This window comes from Carcharhinus amblyrhynchos, chromosome 4 (assembly GCF_965287045.1).
Source record: "Carcharhinus amblyrhynchos chromosome 4, sCarAmb.v2.hapA, whole genome shotgun sequence".
Classification (NCBI taxonomy): Eukaryota; Metazoa; Chordata; class Chondrichthyes; order Carcharhiniformes; family Carcharhinidae; genus Carcharhinus; species Carcharhinus amblyrhynchos.
In genome coordinates this window covers 66,172,620-66,192,374 of record NC_137327.1, presented here as the reverse complement: position 1 = coordinate 66,192,374, position 19,755 = coordinate 66,172,620, and the positions used below count along the sequence as shown (strand labels likewise).

General features: G+C 43.2%; 1 protein-coding gene across 1 annotated transcript in view; it reads left to right on the top strand.

The window, feature by feature from the left end:
* Nucleotides 1–19,162, top strand: part of LOC145342431 (adhesion G-protein coupled receptor G2-like) — a 110,677-nt gene extending 91,515 nt beyond the window's left edge. The window contains exons 7-9 of the mRNA XM_080187993.1: nt 2,025–2,155; nt 11,968–12,239; nt 19,074–19,162. Coding sequence (XP_080044119.1) covers nt 2,025–2,155; nt 11,968–12,239; nt 19,074–19,162 — 492 coding nt within the window. The remainder of the gene's footprint in view (nt 1–2,024; nt 2,156–11,967; nt 12,240–19,073) is intronic.
* The last annotated feature ends 593 nt before the right edge of the window (nt 19,163–19,755 follow it).

Below are 19,755 nucleotides of genomic sequence, written 5' to 3'. Positions count from 1 at the left end.
TCTCAGCCAATTTTCCTAGCATTTCTTAATCAGGCAATGACAATTTGCAAAATTTCCTCTTTCAGTCAGTGTTCATTCTCAGCATTTCCTCTGCCAGGCAATGTCTATTCTCAGCATTTCCTCAATTAGACGGCTTGAATTCCTAGCATTTCTTCCATGAGACTATATGTATTCCCAGCATTTCCTCTGCTAGGCAATGTGGATTCCCAGTCAATGTGGACTCTTTCCACTTTTAGACAATGAGTATTCACAGTATTTTCTCTTTCAGCCAACATGTTTTCCCAGCATTCCTCTATCAGGCAGTGAGTATTTCCAATATTTCCTCTATCAGGCACTGTCTGTTCCAAAGAACAAGTACAATACAGCACAGGAACAGGCCCTTCGGCTCTTCAAGCCTGCACCCATCATGATGTCCTAACTAAATTTAAAAATAAGAGTTCAGACTTGAATCTCCCACACACTGTACAATGCAGGGGTCACAATCGTGAATATCATTCAAAGCTCTTGGGAGTAGGGCCTATTCAAGCCAGAGTCTGATGGTTCTGGGCCTCTCCGCAAGCTCAGTGGCCCTGAACTGTCAGACTACAGTTTGCTGGCCAGCTCAATTGCTGGCCAACCTGGGACCTCTGCAGTGTTGCCCTTCTAGCCCCACCCCCCCAATTTGGCCCGATCATGGACCGCTCAAGCATTCCTGGGCCAGCCCCAACCCCTCCCCCACCTGCCCCTCGCCTGCCCTCCCCCACCTCCCCCCCCATCCTGGAGCCCCACAATCTGCTGCCCCTGCCCCCAGCAGTGATGATCACACTCCCCTGGCAGACCCCAGAACCTGGCCCGCACTCACCTCACAGGTTGCTGACCCCACCATGGGAGGCAGACCCTCCTGGCAGACCACACCCCTCAGCCCACCCCAATTGCTGGCCTCCCTCCAGCCCCGATCGACCCTTATCTGCAGATTGGCAGCGGGACCCCCACCAATTGCCCCCGAGGCCTTGCATGCATTCGGCCACCCACAATAGGCCCCACCTACAGTAGGCCCCATCCCCTTGGCCCTGCCCCCTTGGCTGCACCCGAGGCCCCACCCCTTTTCCCCTTTGGCACTGCCTTATGTCCACTGGGTAGTGCCAAGGAGCACATGGCAGTGCCAGGGTGCCCATGCCCAGGGGGCACCACTTCCCTGCCGCCTGACTTCCTGTGGGGCCATGATTGTCCCCTCCTTCACTCTGATGGGTGTCTCCCGCTAATTCCCCAAATGTGGGAAGCTACTCTAAACCTCACTGGAGTGAAATACTCCTGGTGGGATGCGAGATGCTATCGGGTCTGGTGAATTCCATGCAGGCCCAATAATGATGTGGAGATTTTCACAGTAACTTCATTGCAGTACTAATGTAAGAGCATTGTGACACTAATGAATGAACTTAAAAATCACATATATTCCCAGCATTTCCTTTATCAGGCAGTATGCATTCCCAGCCAATCCTCTATTAGGCAATACATATTCCCACCATTTCCTCTTTCATGCCAATGTGTGTTCCTAGTATTTCCAATATATTGGCACAGTTATTAGCACTGTTATCTCACAGTGTCAGGGACATGTGTTTGATTCCCAGGCACTGTGCGAAGTCTTTTTGTTCTCTTCGGGTCAGTGTGGATTTCCTCTGGATGCTCTGGTTCCCTCCCACAGTCTAAAAAACATGTTGGTTAGGTACATTGGCATTGCTAAAATTTACCCTCATACCCGAACGTGACGCCGAATGTAGTGGTTAGGGGATTTTCACAGTGACTTCATTGCAATGTTAATGTAAGAATACTTGTGACACTAATAATTGAACTTAAGAAACGTATATTTTCCCAGCATTTCCTCTATCAGGCACTGTGTATTCCCATTTTTCCCCTATGAGACAGGGTGCATTCCCAGCATTTTCTCTAACGGGCAGTGTATATTCCCAACATTTCCTGCTTTTTTTCTGAGTTTGAAAATTCTTGATATTTTCTAAAACAATTTTTCTTTGGATTCTCTCCAAAAGGATTTGGACAGGAATGGAAGTGAGGGTCTAGATCCAAGAACTGCATCAAATCTGAAATACATCACCCAGATTGGCCTAGGAATTTCAATCATCTTCTTGGTCATCTCCATAACCTATTACATGTGTTCAAGGTGGGACTGTCTGCTATTTAACACTGTGTGTGTTCGCGTGTAACTGTGCATAAATGTGTGAATGCATAATCATTGCATTGCCCAGAGCCCCATCCCACTGAAAGCAATTTCCTTGTCAACCAAAATCCCATTCAAGTTCTATTCCTTTTCATTGCAGCAACATGTCAAATAATAAATGGAAGACAGACATTTAGAAAGGTTACTTGTGCAGAAACAAGTTGCTTTCAGATATGGGTGGCCTGGCAGATTTTCTCTGGGAATGGGACATAAAATAACAAAAAGTAGGAGCGGGAGTGGACCACATGGCTCATCATGCCTGCTCCACCATTCAATGTATTGATGGTGTTGAAGCTCAAGATCAGCATGATGCAGAATAGGAAGAAAGGTAACACAGAGGGAGATAAGCTGCTAGAAGAGGGAGAAGTAGGAGAGCGAGTTCTTAGCAAGAGGCAATATCCATCAAGATCTTCAGGTTGTATATCAGCTCCACTGAAACGATTGTGAATAAAATCTCTCAATTTCTAGAGCCGCAAAGGTTTGCAAAGCAGAGCAAGGACTGTATTGCTTGTGACTGTCAAGATGTCTAAAACGGGGACGGCACAGTAGCACAGTGGTTAGCACTGCTGCTTCACAGCTTATAGGGTCCTGGGTTCGATTCCTGGCTTGGGTCACTGTCTGTGTGGAGTTTGCACATTCTCCTCGTGTCTGCATGGGTTCCCTCCAGGTATTCCAGTTTCCTCCCACAGTCCAGGGTTAGGTTGATTGGCCATGCTAAGAAATTGCCCCTTAGTGTCCAGGGTAGCAGAGGTTAGAGGGATTAGTGGGTATAATATATGGGGGTAGGGCCTGGGTAGGATTGTGTTTGGTGCAGACCTTTTGGGCCGAAGGGCCTCTTTCTTCACTGTAGGGTTCTATGATTCTAACATCTGGCTCCTTTCAGAAGGCTGCTGGAGTTATTAGCAACATGTAGCCCTCCAGTGACCTGGCACTTGCACTGTACTTCTCCACCCCCTTCCCTCCCCAATACTGGCTCCTGTTCACTTGAGTAACTGCATTAATATTTCTTTTCTAACTCAACCCAAACACGTGCAATGCCAATCTCTGAGTTAGTGACTCTTCACCTTAATTGTAATTTTTACACTGACTAGGAAGATTTTGCATCCTTGGGAATCTGAAGAGAAACATGCCAAAGAGTAAACTACATTGTTGTTGGTCTGGAGTCACATATAGGCAGACCAGGCTAGGACTGCAGATTTCCTTCCCTAAAGGACATTAGTGAACTGGGTGGATTCATCATTTTACTTCCCAATTTTTACTGAATTCAAATTTCACCATCTGCCTTAAACACAACAACATAAGAACATAAGAACTAAGAGTCGGAGTAGGCCATCTGGCCCCTCGAGTCTGCTCCGCTATTCAACAAGATCATGGCTGATCTTTTTGTAGACTCAGCTCCACTTATCCAACTGCTCGCCATAACCCTAAATTCCTTTATTATTCAAAGATCTATCTATCTTTGCCTTAAATACATTCGAAGAGGTTGCCTCAACTGTTTACTTGGGTGGGGAATTAAAGAGATTTGCAACCCTTTGGGTCAAAAAGTTCTTCCTTAAATCAATCCTAAATCTGCTTCCCCTTATTTCCAGGCAATATTCCCTAGGTTTAGTTTCACCCACCAGTGGAAATGACCTCTCTGCTGCTGTTTTATCTATTCCCTTCATAATATTTTATGTTCCTATAAGATCCCACTCCCACCTCATTCTTCTAATTCCAGTGAGAATAGTCCCAATCTACACAGTCTCTCCTTATGAGCCAATCCTCTCAACTCCAGAATAAACCTAGTGAATCTCCTCTGCACCCATCCAGTGCCAGTATATCCTTTCTCAAGTAAGGAGACGAAAACTGTACACAATACTTTAGGTGTAGCCTCAGCAGCACCTTATACAGCTGCAACATAACCTCCTTGATTTTAAACTTCATCTTTCTAGCAATGAAGGACAAAATTCTATTTGCCTTCTTAATTACCTGCTGCAGCTGCAAGCCAACTCATTGAGATTCCTGCACAAGGGCACCCAGGTCCCTCTGCACAGCAGCATGCTGCAATGTTTTACCATTTAAATAATAGTCCATTTTGACCTCACATTTACCAACATTGTATTCCATTTGCCAGACCCTTGCCCTCTCACTTAAATGATCCATATCTCTTTGCAGACTTTCAGTGCCCTCTGCACACTTTGCTCTACCTTAGTGTCATCTGTGAATTCGGACAGGCTACAATTGGTCCCCAACTCCAAATCATCTATGTAAACAATTGCAGTCCCAACACTGATCCCTGAGGCACACCACTAGTCACTGATTGTCAACCAGAAAAACACCCATTTACCCCTCCACTTTGCTTTCTGTTGGTTAACCAATCCTCTATCTGTACTGGTACATTACTCGTAATGCCGTGCACTTTTATCTAATGCAGCAGTCTTTGATATGGCACCTTGTCGAATCTCTTCTGGAAATCCAGATACACCACATCCACTAGATTCCCATTGTCCACCATGTTTGCAATGTCCTCAAAAAATTCCAGTCAATTCATTAAACAAGACATGCCTTTCTTCTATCCATGCTGCATCTTCCTAATGGGACAATTTCTATCCAGAAGCCTTACTATTTTTCCCTGATGATACATGTAAACATTTTCCCCACTACAGAAGTTAAGCTAACCAGCCTAACCCATCTTTTGTCTACTTCCTTTTTTAAATGGTGGCATCACATTTGCAGTTTTCCAGTCTGCAGGAACCACACCAGAGTCCAACGAATTTTGGTAAACTACCACCAGTACATTTGCTTTTGCCCCTGACTTGGTCGTTTTCTCATTTCCCATGATTAAATCCCCCTTTTCATCCTCTAAAGAGCGAATGTTTACTTTAGCCACACTTTTTCGTTTTATATTTTGTAGAAGCCTTTGCTATCTGTTTTCATATTCTGAGCTAGTTTACTCTTGTAATCTATCTTCTTTTCATGGCTTTCTGTCAACCTTTAAAGATTTCCCAATCCTCTAGTTTCCCACTAATCTTTGCCACTTTGCAAGCCTTTTCTTTCAATTTGATACTCTATTTCCTTACATTCAATGCATAGATTCAATCTTTTTCTCCATAGAACCTATGTCATTTCTCATTACTGCCCTGACATCATCCTTAAATATCAGAACTACACCACCTCCCTTACCTTCCTGTCTGTCCTTCCGAATAATCTGATATCCCTGGATATTTAATTCCCAGTCATGACCATCCTGCAGCCATGTCTTTGTAATGGCCACTAAATCAAAATCATTCACAATGATTTATGCCATCAACTCATTTACCTTGTTTTTGAATACTACGAGCATTTAGGTAAAGTGCCTTATGCTAGTTTTTATACCTTCTTTTTGAATCCTAATACCTCCATTAATAACATGATTCTATCATTCATGAATATCATGAATTTCTATGATTCTATGTACATGTCCTGAGTTCTCCTTCCTTTTAACTTTTTTCATAATTTTCCATGCAGTTGAACCGGCCTCCCCACATGCTAACCTGCTGTTTTGCTTTCCATTAATACTTCCCCCCCAGCTTGCTAATTTAAAATTCTTGTAACCATGCTATTTATTCTTTCCATTAGAACACTAATTCAGGTGAAGACTATCCCAATGGTACAAATCCCTCCTGTTCTAATATGATGCAGATGCCTCAATGGCTAGGCACCCAGGTCTCCAGAGCACTACTCTGGGTCTCTCCATTAGGGTTGTGAGGGGAAAGGCAAAATTAAGGAATGTTGAGACCAGCTGCAACTTTTAAATCAGTTTGAGGGATGAGAGTGAAGTGAGCTGGAAGAAGGGGCAGCACGATAGTACAATGGTTAGCACTGCTGCTGAACATCACCAGGGACCCGCTTTAATTCTGGCCTTGGGTGACTGTGTGGAGTTTGCATATTCTTCCTGTGAGTTCCCTCTGGGTGCTCAGGTTTCCTCCCACAGTCCAAAGGTGTGCAGGTTAGGTTGATTGGCCATGCTAAATTTCCTCATAGTGTCCCAAGGTATACAGGATAGGGGAATTGGTGGGGTACGTATGTGAAGTTACAAACTAAGCCTGGGTAAGGGTCGGTGCAGACTTGCCGGGCCAAATGGCCTCCGTCTGCACAGTTTCTATGGCACAATGATTAATTAAACAGAATAGCCTGGTCATTAATTTCTCCTGTTCTACTGGTCGTCTTTGTCTCAGCAGTGACACTTCACAAAATGGCTCGCACTCCATACAATGCAGAAGAAGTTCATTGGCCCAACAAGTCCACACCAACACATTAGAAACACCTGAACTCCCATGAAATCCCATCTGCTAGAGCCCATAGCCCTGAATGTTATGATGTGCCAAGTGTTCATCCAGATACTTTTAAAAGAATGTGAGGCAACCCACCTCAACCACCCTCCCAGGAGTGCATTCCAGAGTGTCACCACCCTCTGGATAAAAATGTTTTACCTCACATCCCCCCCTAAAATTTCTGCCCCTGAACTTGCACCTATGTCCCCCCATGACTGACCCTCCAACTAAGGGGAACAGCTGTTCCATTCTGTCCATGTCCCTCATAATCTTGTACATCTCGATCAAGTTGCCGCTCAGTCTTCTCTGCTCCAATGAAAACAATCCAAGCCTATTCAACATCTCTTCATAACTTAAATGTTCCATCTCAGGCAGCATTTTGGTGAAGCCCCTCCAGCGCATTCACACCTTTCTGATAATGTGGCGATCAGAACTGCAGACAATACTGTAGCTGTGGCCTCACCAAAGTTCTATACAGGTTCAACATGATTCCCCTGCTTTCGTAATCTATGCCTCGATTGATAAAGGCAGGTGTCCCATCTGCCTTTTTCACCACTCTTCTGCTTTCAGAGATCTGTAGACAAACACGCTAATGTCCCTTTGTTCCACAGAACTCCTAGTGTTCTGCCATTCATTGAATACTTCCTAGTCAAATTACTCCTACCAAAGTGTATCATCTCACACTTTTCATGGGTTAAATTCCATTTGCCACCTATCTGCCCATTTGCCCATTCTGTCTATATCTTTATTAGCCCAAGACATTCTGCCTCACTGTTAATCACCTGTCCAATCTTTGTGTCATCCACAAACTTACCCGTCATCAAGGTCATTTATATAAATAACGAATAATAGGGGACCCAAGACAGATTATTGTGGGATGCCATTGGACACTGGCTTTCAGTCAATAAAGCAGCCTTCTGTCATCATCCTCTGTCTCCTACATCTGAGCCAATTTTGAATTCATTTTATCAAATTACCCTGAATCCCATGTGAACTTACTTTCTTTACGAGTCTCCCATGTCTCCCATGACTTTGTTAAAGACTTTGCTGAAATCCATACAAATTACACTGCACTACTCTTGTCTACACACCTGGTCATCTCTTCAAAATATTCAATCAAATTTTTTGGGCATGACCTCCCTCTGATGAAGTTATGCTGACTATCCCTGATCAAGTTTTGCCTCTCCAAGTGGAGATAGATGCTCTCCTTCAGAAATTGCTCGAATACTTTCCCTATCACTGACGTGAGAATCACTGTCTGTTACTCTCTGGTTTATCTCGACAACCCTTATTAAATAATGGAATCACATTAGCTCTTCTCCAATCATCTGGCACCTCCCCTGTGGCCAGAGCGGAATTGAAAATTTGGGTCAGAACCCCTACGATCTCCTCCCTTGACTCCCACAGCAGCCAGGGCATTAAACAATAAAGAACAAAATAAAATTACAGCACAGCAACAGGCCCTTTGGCCCTTCAAGCCTGCACCCACTATGTTGCCCGACTGAACAAAAACACCCTACCCTTCCAGGCACCATATCCCTTTATTCCCATCCTATTCATCCATTTGTCCAGATGTCCCTTACAAGTCACTATTATATCTGTTTCCACTGCCTCCCAAGCAGTGAGTTCCAGGCACCTACCACACTCTATGTAAAATCTTCCTCATACATCTCCTTTAAACCTTGGCCCTCACACCTTAAACCCTAGTAATTGACTCTTCTGCTCTGTGAAAAAGCTTCTGGCTGTCTGTTCTGTCCATGCCCCTCATAATCTTGTAGACTTCTATCAGCTTGCCCTTTAACTTCTGTCGTTCCAGTGAGAACAAACCAAGTTTCTCCAACCTCTCCTCATAGGCCCTCATATGCCCTCCATACCAGGTAACATTCTGGTAAATCTTTTCTGTACCCTCTCCAAAGCCTCCACATCCTTCTGGTAGTTTGGCAACCAGAATTGAACACTATATTCCAAGTGCAGCTTAACTAAGGTCTATAAAGCTGCAACGTGACTTGCTCAATTTTTAAACTGGCCAATGAAGGCAAGCATGCCGTATACCTTTTTGATGACGTTCTCCACCTGCATTGCCAGTTTCAATGACCTGTGTCCCTGTACACACAGGTTCTTCTGCTTATCAATACTCTTTAGGGTTCTTCCATTTACTGTATACTTCCTATCTTTATTAGACCTTCCAAATTGCATTACCTCACATTTGTCTGGATTAAACTCCATCTGCCATCTCTCTGCCCAAGTCTCCAACCGATCTGTATCCTGCTGTATCCTCTGATGGTCCTCGTCACCATCCGCAAATCCACCAATCTTTGTGTCATCCGCAAACTTATTAATCAAACCATTAAGTTGATCTTTCTCTATACGCTAGACATGACTGTAACACTACATTCTGCACCCTCTCGTTTCATTCTCTTTGAATGATATGCTTTGTCTGTATAGCACGCAAGAAACAATACTTTTCACTGTGTGCTAATACATGTGACAATAATAAATCAAATTAAAATCAAAATTCATCAAAACTGCAGATTTATCCACCTTTAAGGCTCCCAACATTCCAATATTTTATCCTTCCCTATGTCAATTTGCTCAAGAACCTCACAGACTGAGCTCCATTCCATCATCCTCATTCTCTTAGGTGAAGCCGGATGTGAAATATTCATTAAGCACCCAACCAATGTCCTCTGGCTTCACCCACAGATTTTCCCCTTCGTCCCTAATGGGCCCTACTCTTCATAGAATCATAGAACCTTACAGTGGAGAAAGAGGCCTCTATGCCCATCAAGCCTGCACTGACCACCATTCCACCCAGGCCCTACCTCCATATCCCTACATATTTTACCCGCTAATACCTCTAACCTACAGCATCTTAGGACACTAAGGGGCAATTTTAGCATGGCCAATCAACCTAACCCACACATCTTTGGACTCTTTCCCTGATTATCCTCTTCCCATTGATATACTTACAGAATATCTTGTGATTTTCCCTACTTTTACCAGTCAGTTCCCTCCATAAGTGATATAATGTTCTTCGCCAATTCTTTCCTTTTAACTGATGTATATAACATCTCCTGTCAATGTCACAATGTTCTGAAATGTACTTAGATCATAATCCTTGGAACAGAGAAGGTTGAGGGATGACATGATTTAGGTATACAAAATTGTGAAAGGTAGAGATAGAGTAGACAGAAGGAACTTGTTTCCCTTGGCAGGAAGTTCAAAAACCAAGGGTCATAGATTCAAGCTATGTGGCGAAATGACTAGAGGGGACATGATAAAAAACATTTTTATGCAGAGGTGGTGGTGAGTGTCTGGAATTTACTGCCTGGGTCAGTGTTAGAGACAGAGACCCTAAACTCTTTTAAAAAGTACCTGGATCTTCACCTTAAGTGGTTTAAGCTGCATGCTATGGGTTACATGCAGAAAGATGGGATTACAAAGGACACCTGGGTGTCTTTGTGTTGGTGCAGACAAGATGGGCTGAATGGTCCCTTCTGTGCTGTATCATTTCAATAGTTCTATGTGCCTGTCACGTTGAATGTTTGCTGACGATACCACTGTAGTGGGTCCGATCTCAAATAATGATGAGACAGAGTACGGGAATGAGATAGAGAATTTGGCGAACTGGTATGGCAACAATAACCTCTTCCTCTATATCAACAAAATGAAGGTGATTGTCATCAACTTCAGGAAGCGTAAAGGAGAACATGCGTCTCTCTACATCAATGGGGACGAAGTAGAAAGGATCGAGAGCTTCACGTTTTTAGGTGTTCAGATCACCAACAACTTGTCCTGGTCCCCCCATGCCAACACTGTAGTTAAGTAAGCCCACCAACTCCTCCACTTTCTCAGAAGACAAAGGAAATTTGGCATGTCAGCTAGGAATCTCACCAACCTTCTTGATGCACCATAGAGAGCATTCTTTCTGGTTGATCATAACTTGGTATGACTCCTGCTCTGCCCAAGACCACAAGGAACTACAAAAGATCATGAATGTAGCCCAATCCATCACGCAAACCAGCCTCCCATCCATTGATTCTGTCCACCTTCTTCCTTCGGGAAAAAGATACTAAAGTCTGAGGTCACGTGCCAACTGACTCAAGAACAGCTTCTTCCCTGCTGCTGTCAGACGTTTGAATGAATTTACTTTGCATTAAGTTGATCTTTCTATACACCCTACCTACAACTGTACTCATTTTGTACTCTCTCGTTCCTTTTCTATGTTTTGCCTGTATAGCACGCAAGAAAGAATACTTTTCACTGTATATTAATTTATGTGACAATAATAAATCAAATCAAATCAAATAGTTGTTACTATGTGCAACCAATGAATTGTGGGTAGACATTTTGTAGCTCTATTAACTATGTGAAGACAAGATGAACCATATGAATTTTAGAGTTGATCACTGATAAGGATTGTTGGGATGTAGAGAATTGAAGAGTGCTGCACACAAGACATAACACAAGAAATAGAAGCAACAGTATGCCACCAGGCCCTTCAAGTCTGCCCTGCCATTCAGTATGATCATGGCTAATCTATGCTGGCCTCAACTCCTTTTTGTGCTATTTCCTTATAGCACTGTATTCTTGGATCCATCAAACAGGCTGCATGATGGCATAGTAGTTTGCACTGTTGTCTTACACCACGAGGGACCCAGGTTCAATTCTGGCCTCAGGTCGCTGTGTGAAGTTGGCACTTTCCATGTCTGTGTGGGTTTCCTCTGGGTACTCCAGTTTCCTTCCACAGTCCAAAGATGTGTGGGTTAGGTTAATTACCATGCTAAATTGACCCTAATGTTGGGGGACTAGCTTGTGTAAATATGTAGGGTTACGGAAGTAGGGCCAGGGTAGGATTGTGGTTGGGTACAGACTTGATGGACCGAATGGCCCTCTTCTTTACTGTAGGGATTCTATTCTATGAAATATTTATTCACCTCACTTTGGAAAACATTGCAAAGATCCCTAAGCTATCAGATGGGTTGATTTCAAATAAAATGGTAGAAATTACAAAAATCCTAATCAAAAAGTTTAGAACATTAGAGAAACTTAAGGGGCTAAAGGTAAAAAAGTTGCTAGGTCCCAATGATCTGCATGATAGGATTTTAATCGAAGTGCCACTAATATTTCTCAGGACTGAGGTTCTTGCAGACATTAACTCTCATCACCTTGAATTGGAAGTTATTTCACAATCTCTGTCATATAGTGAGGACACTGTAACTATAGTGTAACAGTATTGCAATTCTATTTGTCAATCCACAAAACAATCCAGTACTGAGCTCCATTGCAATAATGACATCCAACCTAGTACCACTAAGTTTAAGATCAAATTAAGCCAAGTCATTGTGAACAGTGAAGGGATATTGACATGCCTTTAAAATGCATTCATGGCAATAGGATTTGATGTTTGATTTATCTTGTTTTTTGAAAATTTTTACTAACCTGAGATTTTTTTCCTCAAAGCAAGAAGATGGCAAAAGACTTTTCAATTAAAATCCACCTTAATCTCTGCATTTCTGTGCTGCTGCTCGACATGAACTTCCTGCTCAATATATGGCTTTTTCAGTTACACATCAATACCCTTTGTGTGGTTCTTGCCATCAGTTTGCACTATTCTGTATTGTCCCTTTTTGGATGGATGGGAATTGAAGGATTTCACCTCTATCTGGTGATCATAAAAGTATTCAACACCAACATCAAATGGTACTTGCTTAAGATATGCCTCATTGCTTGGGGTGAGTAGAAAATGCCTTCCAAATATTTCTCCTATATTTTAACTGAAATAGTTCAGTCTGCATGGGTGACCATGGATGACAAGTCACAAAGAGGGGTGGTTTATTTTTGACCCTTGAGATGATACTTGTGTGTTTGGTAAGGGTTGTGGCAGAGACAGAAACTTGATTGGAGCACAACAAACATTGAGTTCAACACAGACACAGATTTGAAAGGTGACATTGTGGGCAAGGACTTTTGAAAGGACGATTGCTTGCAAGGAAGGGAAAATGAAGAATACTTTTTTCAGGACAGGAGTGAAGAAAACAGATTTAAAGTAATTCTGACTCAGGAGAGAGAACTGTGAATATTGATGGCTTTTGCTGGACTGGCTGCAAATAGCCCTGCTCATAGGAACTTTTACAATAGTTGAAAGAAATATTAAAGCAGGAGTAAAGCTTGTTGATTACAGACTAAATTAAATCCTCCAATGATTGGCAAAGTGTTAATTGAGCTTGGAGAATAAACAGAGGGGGGATATTGACACTCCCAAAGTTTCACATGGGTTAAGGACAATATCACAGCCGTACTGCGGGAGGACACCTTGGAGGGTTCATACAGTGAGACAATATGGGTAGAGCTCAGGAATAGGAAGGGTGTGGTCACAATGTTGGGGTTTTACTGTAGGCCACCCAACAGCCAGCAGGAGATAGGAGAACAGATACAAAGACAGATTTTGGCACGATGTAAAAGTAACAGGGATTGTTGTGGTGAGAGATTTTAACTTCCCTATATTGACTGGGACTCACTTAGTGCTAGGGATGTGGATGGGGCAGAGTTTGTAAGCAGCATCCAGGAGGGCTTCTTGAAACAGTATGTAGATAGTCCAATTAGAGAAGGGGCCACACTGGACCTAGTATTGGGGAGTGAGCCTGACCAGGTGGTTGATGTTTCAATATGGGAGCAGTTTGGTAATAGTGGCTACAATTTAGTAAGCTTTAAGGTACTGATGGACAAAGATAAGTGTAGTCTTCAAGTGAAGGTGCCAAACTGGGGGAAGGCTAATTATAACAATATTAGGCAGGAACTGAAGAATGTAGATTGAGGGCAGATGTTTGAGGGCAATTCAACATCTGGCATATGGGAGGCTTTCAGGTGTAAGTTGATAGGGATTCAGGAATGCACATTCCTGTAAGGATGAAGGATAAGTGTGGCAAGTTTTGGGAACTTTAGATAATGAGAGATATTGTGAGCTGAGTCAAAGAGGAAAAGGAAACATTTGTCAAAGCTAGGATGTTGGGAACATGAAACAGTATGGAATACAAGGAAAGCAGGAAGACACTTAAGCATAGATTAAGGAGAGGTAAAAAGGGTCACAAAAAAGTATTGGCCAGCAGGATTAAGGAAAATCACGAGCTTATAATACATATATATAAGGAACAAGAGGGTCGTCAGGGAGACGGTTGGCCCACTCAAGGACAGTGGGATAATCTGTGTGTGGAGCCAGAGGAAATGGGCAAGGTATTAAATGAGTACTTCGTGTCAGTATTCACCAAAGAGGAGGACTTGGTGGATGTTGAGTCTGGAAAGGGTTTGTAGATAGTTGGAGTCATGTTGAGATCAAGAGGAGGAGGTATTGGGGTTCTTGAGAAACATTAAGGTAGACAAGTCTCCAGAGCCTGATGGGATATACCCCAGAATAGTAAGAGAGACAAGGGAGGAAATTGCTTGGCTTTGGAGAAATCTTGTGTCCTCACTGGCTATAGGGGAGGTCTCAGAAGATTGGAGAAGAGCCAATTTTATTCCCTTGTTTAAGAAGGGTAGCAAAAATAATCCAGGTAATTACAGGCTGGTGAGCCTGACATCAGTGGTAGGGAAATTATTGGACAGGATTCTTTAAAACAGGATTTATTCCAATTTGGAAATAAGTAGACATGTTAGAGAGAAGCAAGGGGAGGTGTGTTTCACTAACTTGATCAAGTTTTTCGAGGAAGTGACAAAGATGATTGATGAGGGTAGGGCAGTGGATGTTGTCTACATGGACTTCAATAAGGCCTTTGACAAGATCCCTCATGGCAGACTGATGCATAAAGTAAAGTTGCATAGGATCAGAGATGAACTAGCAAAGTGGATACAGAACTGGTGCGGTTATAGGAGACAGAGGTTAGTTGTGGAAGGTTGTGTTTTTAAATGGAGAGCTGCGACAAATGGCGTTTCCTGAAGGATTAGTGCTGTGACCTTTGCTATTTGTAATATATGTAAATGATTTGGAGGAAAATGTAACTGGTTTGATTAGTAAGTTTGTGGACCACACAAAGGCTGGTGGAGTTGTGGATAGTGATGAGGACCATCAGAGGATACAGCAGAATATAGATCGGTTGGAGTCTTGGGTGGAGGGATGGCAGATGGATTTTAATTCGGACAAATGTAAGGTAATGCATTTTTGAAGGTCTAATACAAATACGAAATATGCAGTAAATGGCAGGACCCTTAAGAGTATTGGTAGGCAGAAGGATCACAGGTCACTGAATGTGGCAACGCAGGTGGAGAAGGTTGCCAAGAAGGCAGATGGCATGCTTACCTTTATCAGTTGGAGCATTGAGTTTAAAAATTGTCAAGCCATGTTGTGGCTTTATGGAACCTTAATTAGGCTGCACTTGGAATATAGGGCCCGATTTTACCATTGAACGGGTGTGAAAGCTAGGAGAAGTCGGGTGTGACGCCATTAATGTGATCCGCGCCTGCGTCCGAAGATTGCCACTTTACCTGAAACCTGGGAATGGCGGCGATTCACTTCGCGCCCAAAACGCGTGCAACGTCAATTTAAATTTCATTAATAAACTGCCCACCCAACTTTATCAGCATTCCTCCCTTTACCACCACGTTTGCCAATCTGGAACTGTGGCTGAAGAGTGCATTCAGAGCTTCCAATGGCTCCCTGATTCAGATCAGTGCTGGGGCGGGGAGGAGGGTCAAATCATTCTCTGGTTGGGTGGGGGTGGGAGTGAGGCTAGATCATTGTCTGGTTGGGGGGGGATGGAGGAGGAGGCACGTCAGATGTATCTCTGGTGGGAGGGCGAGGGGGGAGGGCTGATCATTGCCTGGTGGGGGGGGGGGGGAGGAGGAGGAGGAGGCAGGTTCCTCTGGGGGAGGGGGTGTGGTGAATGAGGCCAGACCATTCTCTTGGCGGGAGGGGGTGGAAGTGAGGCCAAATTGCTGTCTGCGGGGGAAGGGGGGGAAGAGGGAGGCCCGAATGCTCACTGGTGGGGGAGTGGAGGGGGCAGATGGATCTCCGGTGGGGGGTCAGATGGATCTCTTGTGGGGGGTATAGGGCAGAGGGGCCCGCTGCCACTCTGCGGGCGATCGGTAGGGGAGAAGGGGAGGCAGGGGTGGCGATCGGTCTGCGTAGTGGGGGTTGGATAAGGGGGACAGTGATGTGTATGGGCAGTGTGGCGAGTGGATAAGGGCGACAGTGATGTCTGTGGGGGCCATTGCTCCCGCTTTTCATTCCTGGCCACTTTCTCCGCTTTCTGCAGCCCAGGAGCGATCTGACACGGGTGTGCTTTTTCAAATTTTTTTCCAACTGCGCATGCGCAGTTCAGAGCTCCGATTGTTTCGGTGGTGCTAAGCCCCACCCACAGGGCGAATGGGACTGGAGATGGTTTTTTCAAGCTGAGTGTGTATGGGGGCACCTGAAAGCAGATTTCTAAGTCAGATCTGCATTACACCTAAATTCAGCAATTAGAATGAAAATAGTAAAATCGGGCCCATAGTGTTCAATTCTGGTCGCCACACTACCAAAAGGATGTGGAGGCTTTGGAGAGGGTACAGAAAAGATTTACCAGGATGTTACCTGGTATGGCAGGCATTTGCTATGAGGAGAAATTGGAGTAACTTGGTTTGTTCTCATTGGAACAATGGAGGTTGAGGGGAGACCTGATAGAAGTCTACAAGATTATGAGAGGCATGGACAGAATGGGTAGCCAGAACCTTTTTCCCAGGGTAGAAGAATCAATTACTAGGGAACATAGGTTGAAGGCTTAAGGGGCCAGATTTAAAAGAGATGTACGAAGCACTTTTTTTTTACACAGAAGGTGATGGGTGCCTGGAATGCACTGCCAGGTGAAGTAATGGAAGCGGATATAATAGTGACTTTTAAGGGATGTCTTGACAAATACATGAATTGGATGGGAATGGAGGGGTATGGTCCCCGGAAGGGTAGGGGGTTTTAGCTGAGTCGGACAGCATGGTCAGTACAGGCTTGGAGGGCTGAAGGGCCTGTTCCTGTGTTGTAATTTTCTTTGTTCTTTGTGGAAAGTTGTACTTAGCAAGGATCTTGACATTTTCTGTTCATCAGTTTAATTTGCGGTGCAATGAGAAGCCATAGAATTAAAAAAAAGAGACTTGCATTGATAGGAACGTTGAATTAAGGAGCAGTGGTAGGCCACTCCGCCCCTTGAACATGTTCCACCATTCAATAAGATCATTCTAATCTGGTTGTGATCTCAACTCCACCACCCTGTCTGCACCACATCATTCTGGATTTCCCCATTTTTAAAAACTACCTAATCTGTCTGTCTTGAATAAGTTCAATAATCTAATCTCCCCTGCTTCTGGGGGGAGTAATTTCACAGATCAATGACCGTCTAAGAGAAAGACCTTCTCCATTTGAAAAGGAAAATTTCTTATTCTGAATGTTTGTTCTCTGGTTCTAGTCTCACCCACAAGAAAAAACATTTCCTTAGTATCCACACTAGCAAATCCCTGAGCCTAAATTATGCACTAAAGTCTCTGGAGTAGGATTTGAACGCATTTCCATCAAATTCAGAAATGATACCCATTGTGATAGAGTTATAGCAACTTTGGATTGTCCAATGTTTAAAAGTAGTATCTAAATTGATACTAGTAAAGAATATCCTTAATTATGAGACAACTTTCCTCCCCCAAAATTCTCCTTAGTCCAGGACATATCCTGGAACCTGGAACTGTGAAATTATCCATCCAAATATTGGAATAGGATGTCTATGTCCAAGCAAAGCCCTTTCTTAACTTAATAAGAAGTCTCACAACACCAGGTTAAAGTCCAACAGGTTTATTTGGTAGCAAAAGCCACTAGCTTTCAAAGCACTGTTCCTTAATCAGGTGAGTGGGATTTCGGTTCATAACAGGGCATATAAAGGCACAAACTCAATTTACAAAATAATGGTTGGAATGTGAGTGGAGAGAGGGTTAAGCGCAGGTTAAAGAGGTGTGTACTGTCTCCAGCCAGGACAGTTAGTGAGATTTTCTAAGCCCAGGCAAGTCATGTCAGAAGACAAACACGGGACACAGCGGACAGAGTACCCTTCGTCACCTATATTTTCCCAGAGCAGAGAAGCTATGACATCTTCTTCAGAACCTTCAACATGTCATTGATGAAGAGGAACATCTCTCCAAGGCCATCCCCACACCCTCATTTCTTGCCTTCAAACAACTGCACAACCTCAAACAGACCATTGTCTGCAGCAAACTACCCAGCCTTCAGGAGAACAGTGACCACGTCACCACACAACCCTGCCACAGCAACCTCTGCAAGACATGCCGGATTATCGACACAGATGCCATCATCTCACGTGAGAACACCATCCACCAGACACATGATACATACACTTGCAACTCGGCCATTGTTGTCTACCTGATACGCTGCAGGAAAGGATATTCCGAGATATGGTAGACTGGGGAGACCGTGCAGATGCTACAATGGATGAATGAACACTGCTCGACAATCACCAGACAAGAGTGTTCTCTTCCTGTTGGGGAACACTTCAGTGGTCATGGGCATTCGGCTTCTGATCTTCGGGTAAGCATTCTCCAAGGCAGCCTTCATGACACACGACAGCGCAGCGTCGCTGAGCAGAGACTGATAGCCAAGTTCTGCACACATGAGGATGGCCTCAACTGGGATCTTGGGTTCATGTCACACTGTTCGTAACCCTCATGACTTGCCTGGACTTACAAAATCTCACTAACTGCCCTGGCTGGAGACAATACACATCTCTTTAACCTGTGCTTAACCCTCTCTCCATGCACATTGTCTGTATTTTCAATACTTGATTACCTGTAAAGACTCGCATTTCAACGATTATCTTGTAAGTTGAGTTTGTGTCTTTATACACCCTGTTTGTGAACTGAAATACCACTCATCTGATGAAGAAGCAATGCTTTGAAAGCTAGTTGGACTTTAACCTGGTGTTGTGAGACTTCTTATTGTGTTTACTCCAGTCCAATGCCAGCATCTCCACATCTTTCTTAACTTAGACAGAAACTTTTTTCATTCCCACTGTTGATGGATCTGCAAGGCAATAAATTCTCTGCTACACCCAAGATTATATTTAGGAGGCATCAAAGATATCAATACAAATAGCTTCATATCTTAGACTAGTCTTTCACACTTTAACATCCAGAAGTTGCCCCCTCACCTACAATCAGCTGATTTAAACACATTAAAGCAGAATATTTTGAAGAATGTAATTCCAACCAGAGCTTTAGTTAAAATATCTTTTCTGGCTAGTCTGAATGCATCAGATATGTTCAGATGCAACATGTCAACAGCTGCAAGCTTGACATCTCCTTGTCCATTCAAACAGTCAAAGATCTCACAAAGAAAATCATAGTCATAGCATTTGTTTTCAGATTATGTTGTTGGTAGGGATATATTCAGCTCCATTTTCCTACATTTTATGAAATCATTTGTTTTGAGCAGGTCCACTTGTAACATAATGTATAAGGGGTGCTAATATAGACAGTCTGTTAATGTGAATCAGATATTAACTTTGTGTAGATCTCAGTCACAATCCCTTCTTTATATTTATTCATAGGCATTCCAGCTTTGATAGTCTGCATTTCTTACGGAGTCAACCACAATGTGTATGGTAACTATACCATCGTTAGCAGCGCCACCTTGTAAGTGTTAAGAAATCCTTGGTGTGATCATTTCTTTTACTAAATGGAAATAATTCCTTTTTTAGTGGTACGTAAGTTATAACCTGGCAATGTTTTCCAAGATATAAACAGGTTGGTTACCATTTTACCAGTTAGCATAATAATATTCGTTTATTTGATGTATTTACACAAGTCAGATCATTACAGGTTAAATTATTTTTAAAATACAGTCACTGTAATATTGGGAAAGACCGCAGATAATGCAAGATTCTACATGCTGCAATTAAGTAATCAGTTTCTGCTGATGTTGCTAGCTGCAGCAGCATTGGCTAGAGCATCAGGAAGAATCCTGAACAGTTTTGGAACCTTGGAATCAAGTCAGTATCCACCTTGCTTCATTTCAAAAGACTGCAGGTCTGAAAATACAACATTCCGATAGCACTGAGAGGATTGTTAACATAGCAAAGTGGGAGGATGATTAAGATATCACTGAAAGAGGATCAATAACACTACTCAGAGAGGATTATTAACATAGTACTGTTAGAGGATCATTAGCATAGTACTGAGAGAAGGTCATTAAAATAGTACAAAGAAAGTGTCATTAAGATAGTAAGAAGT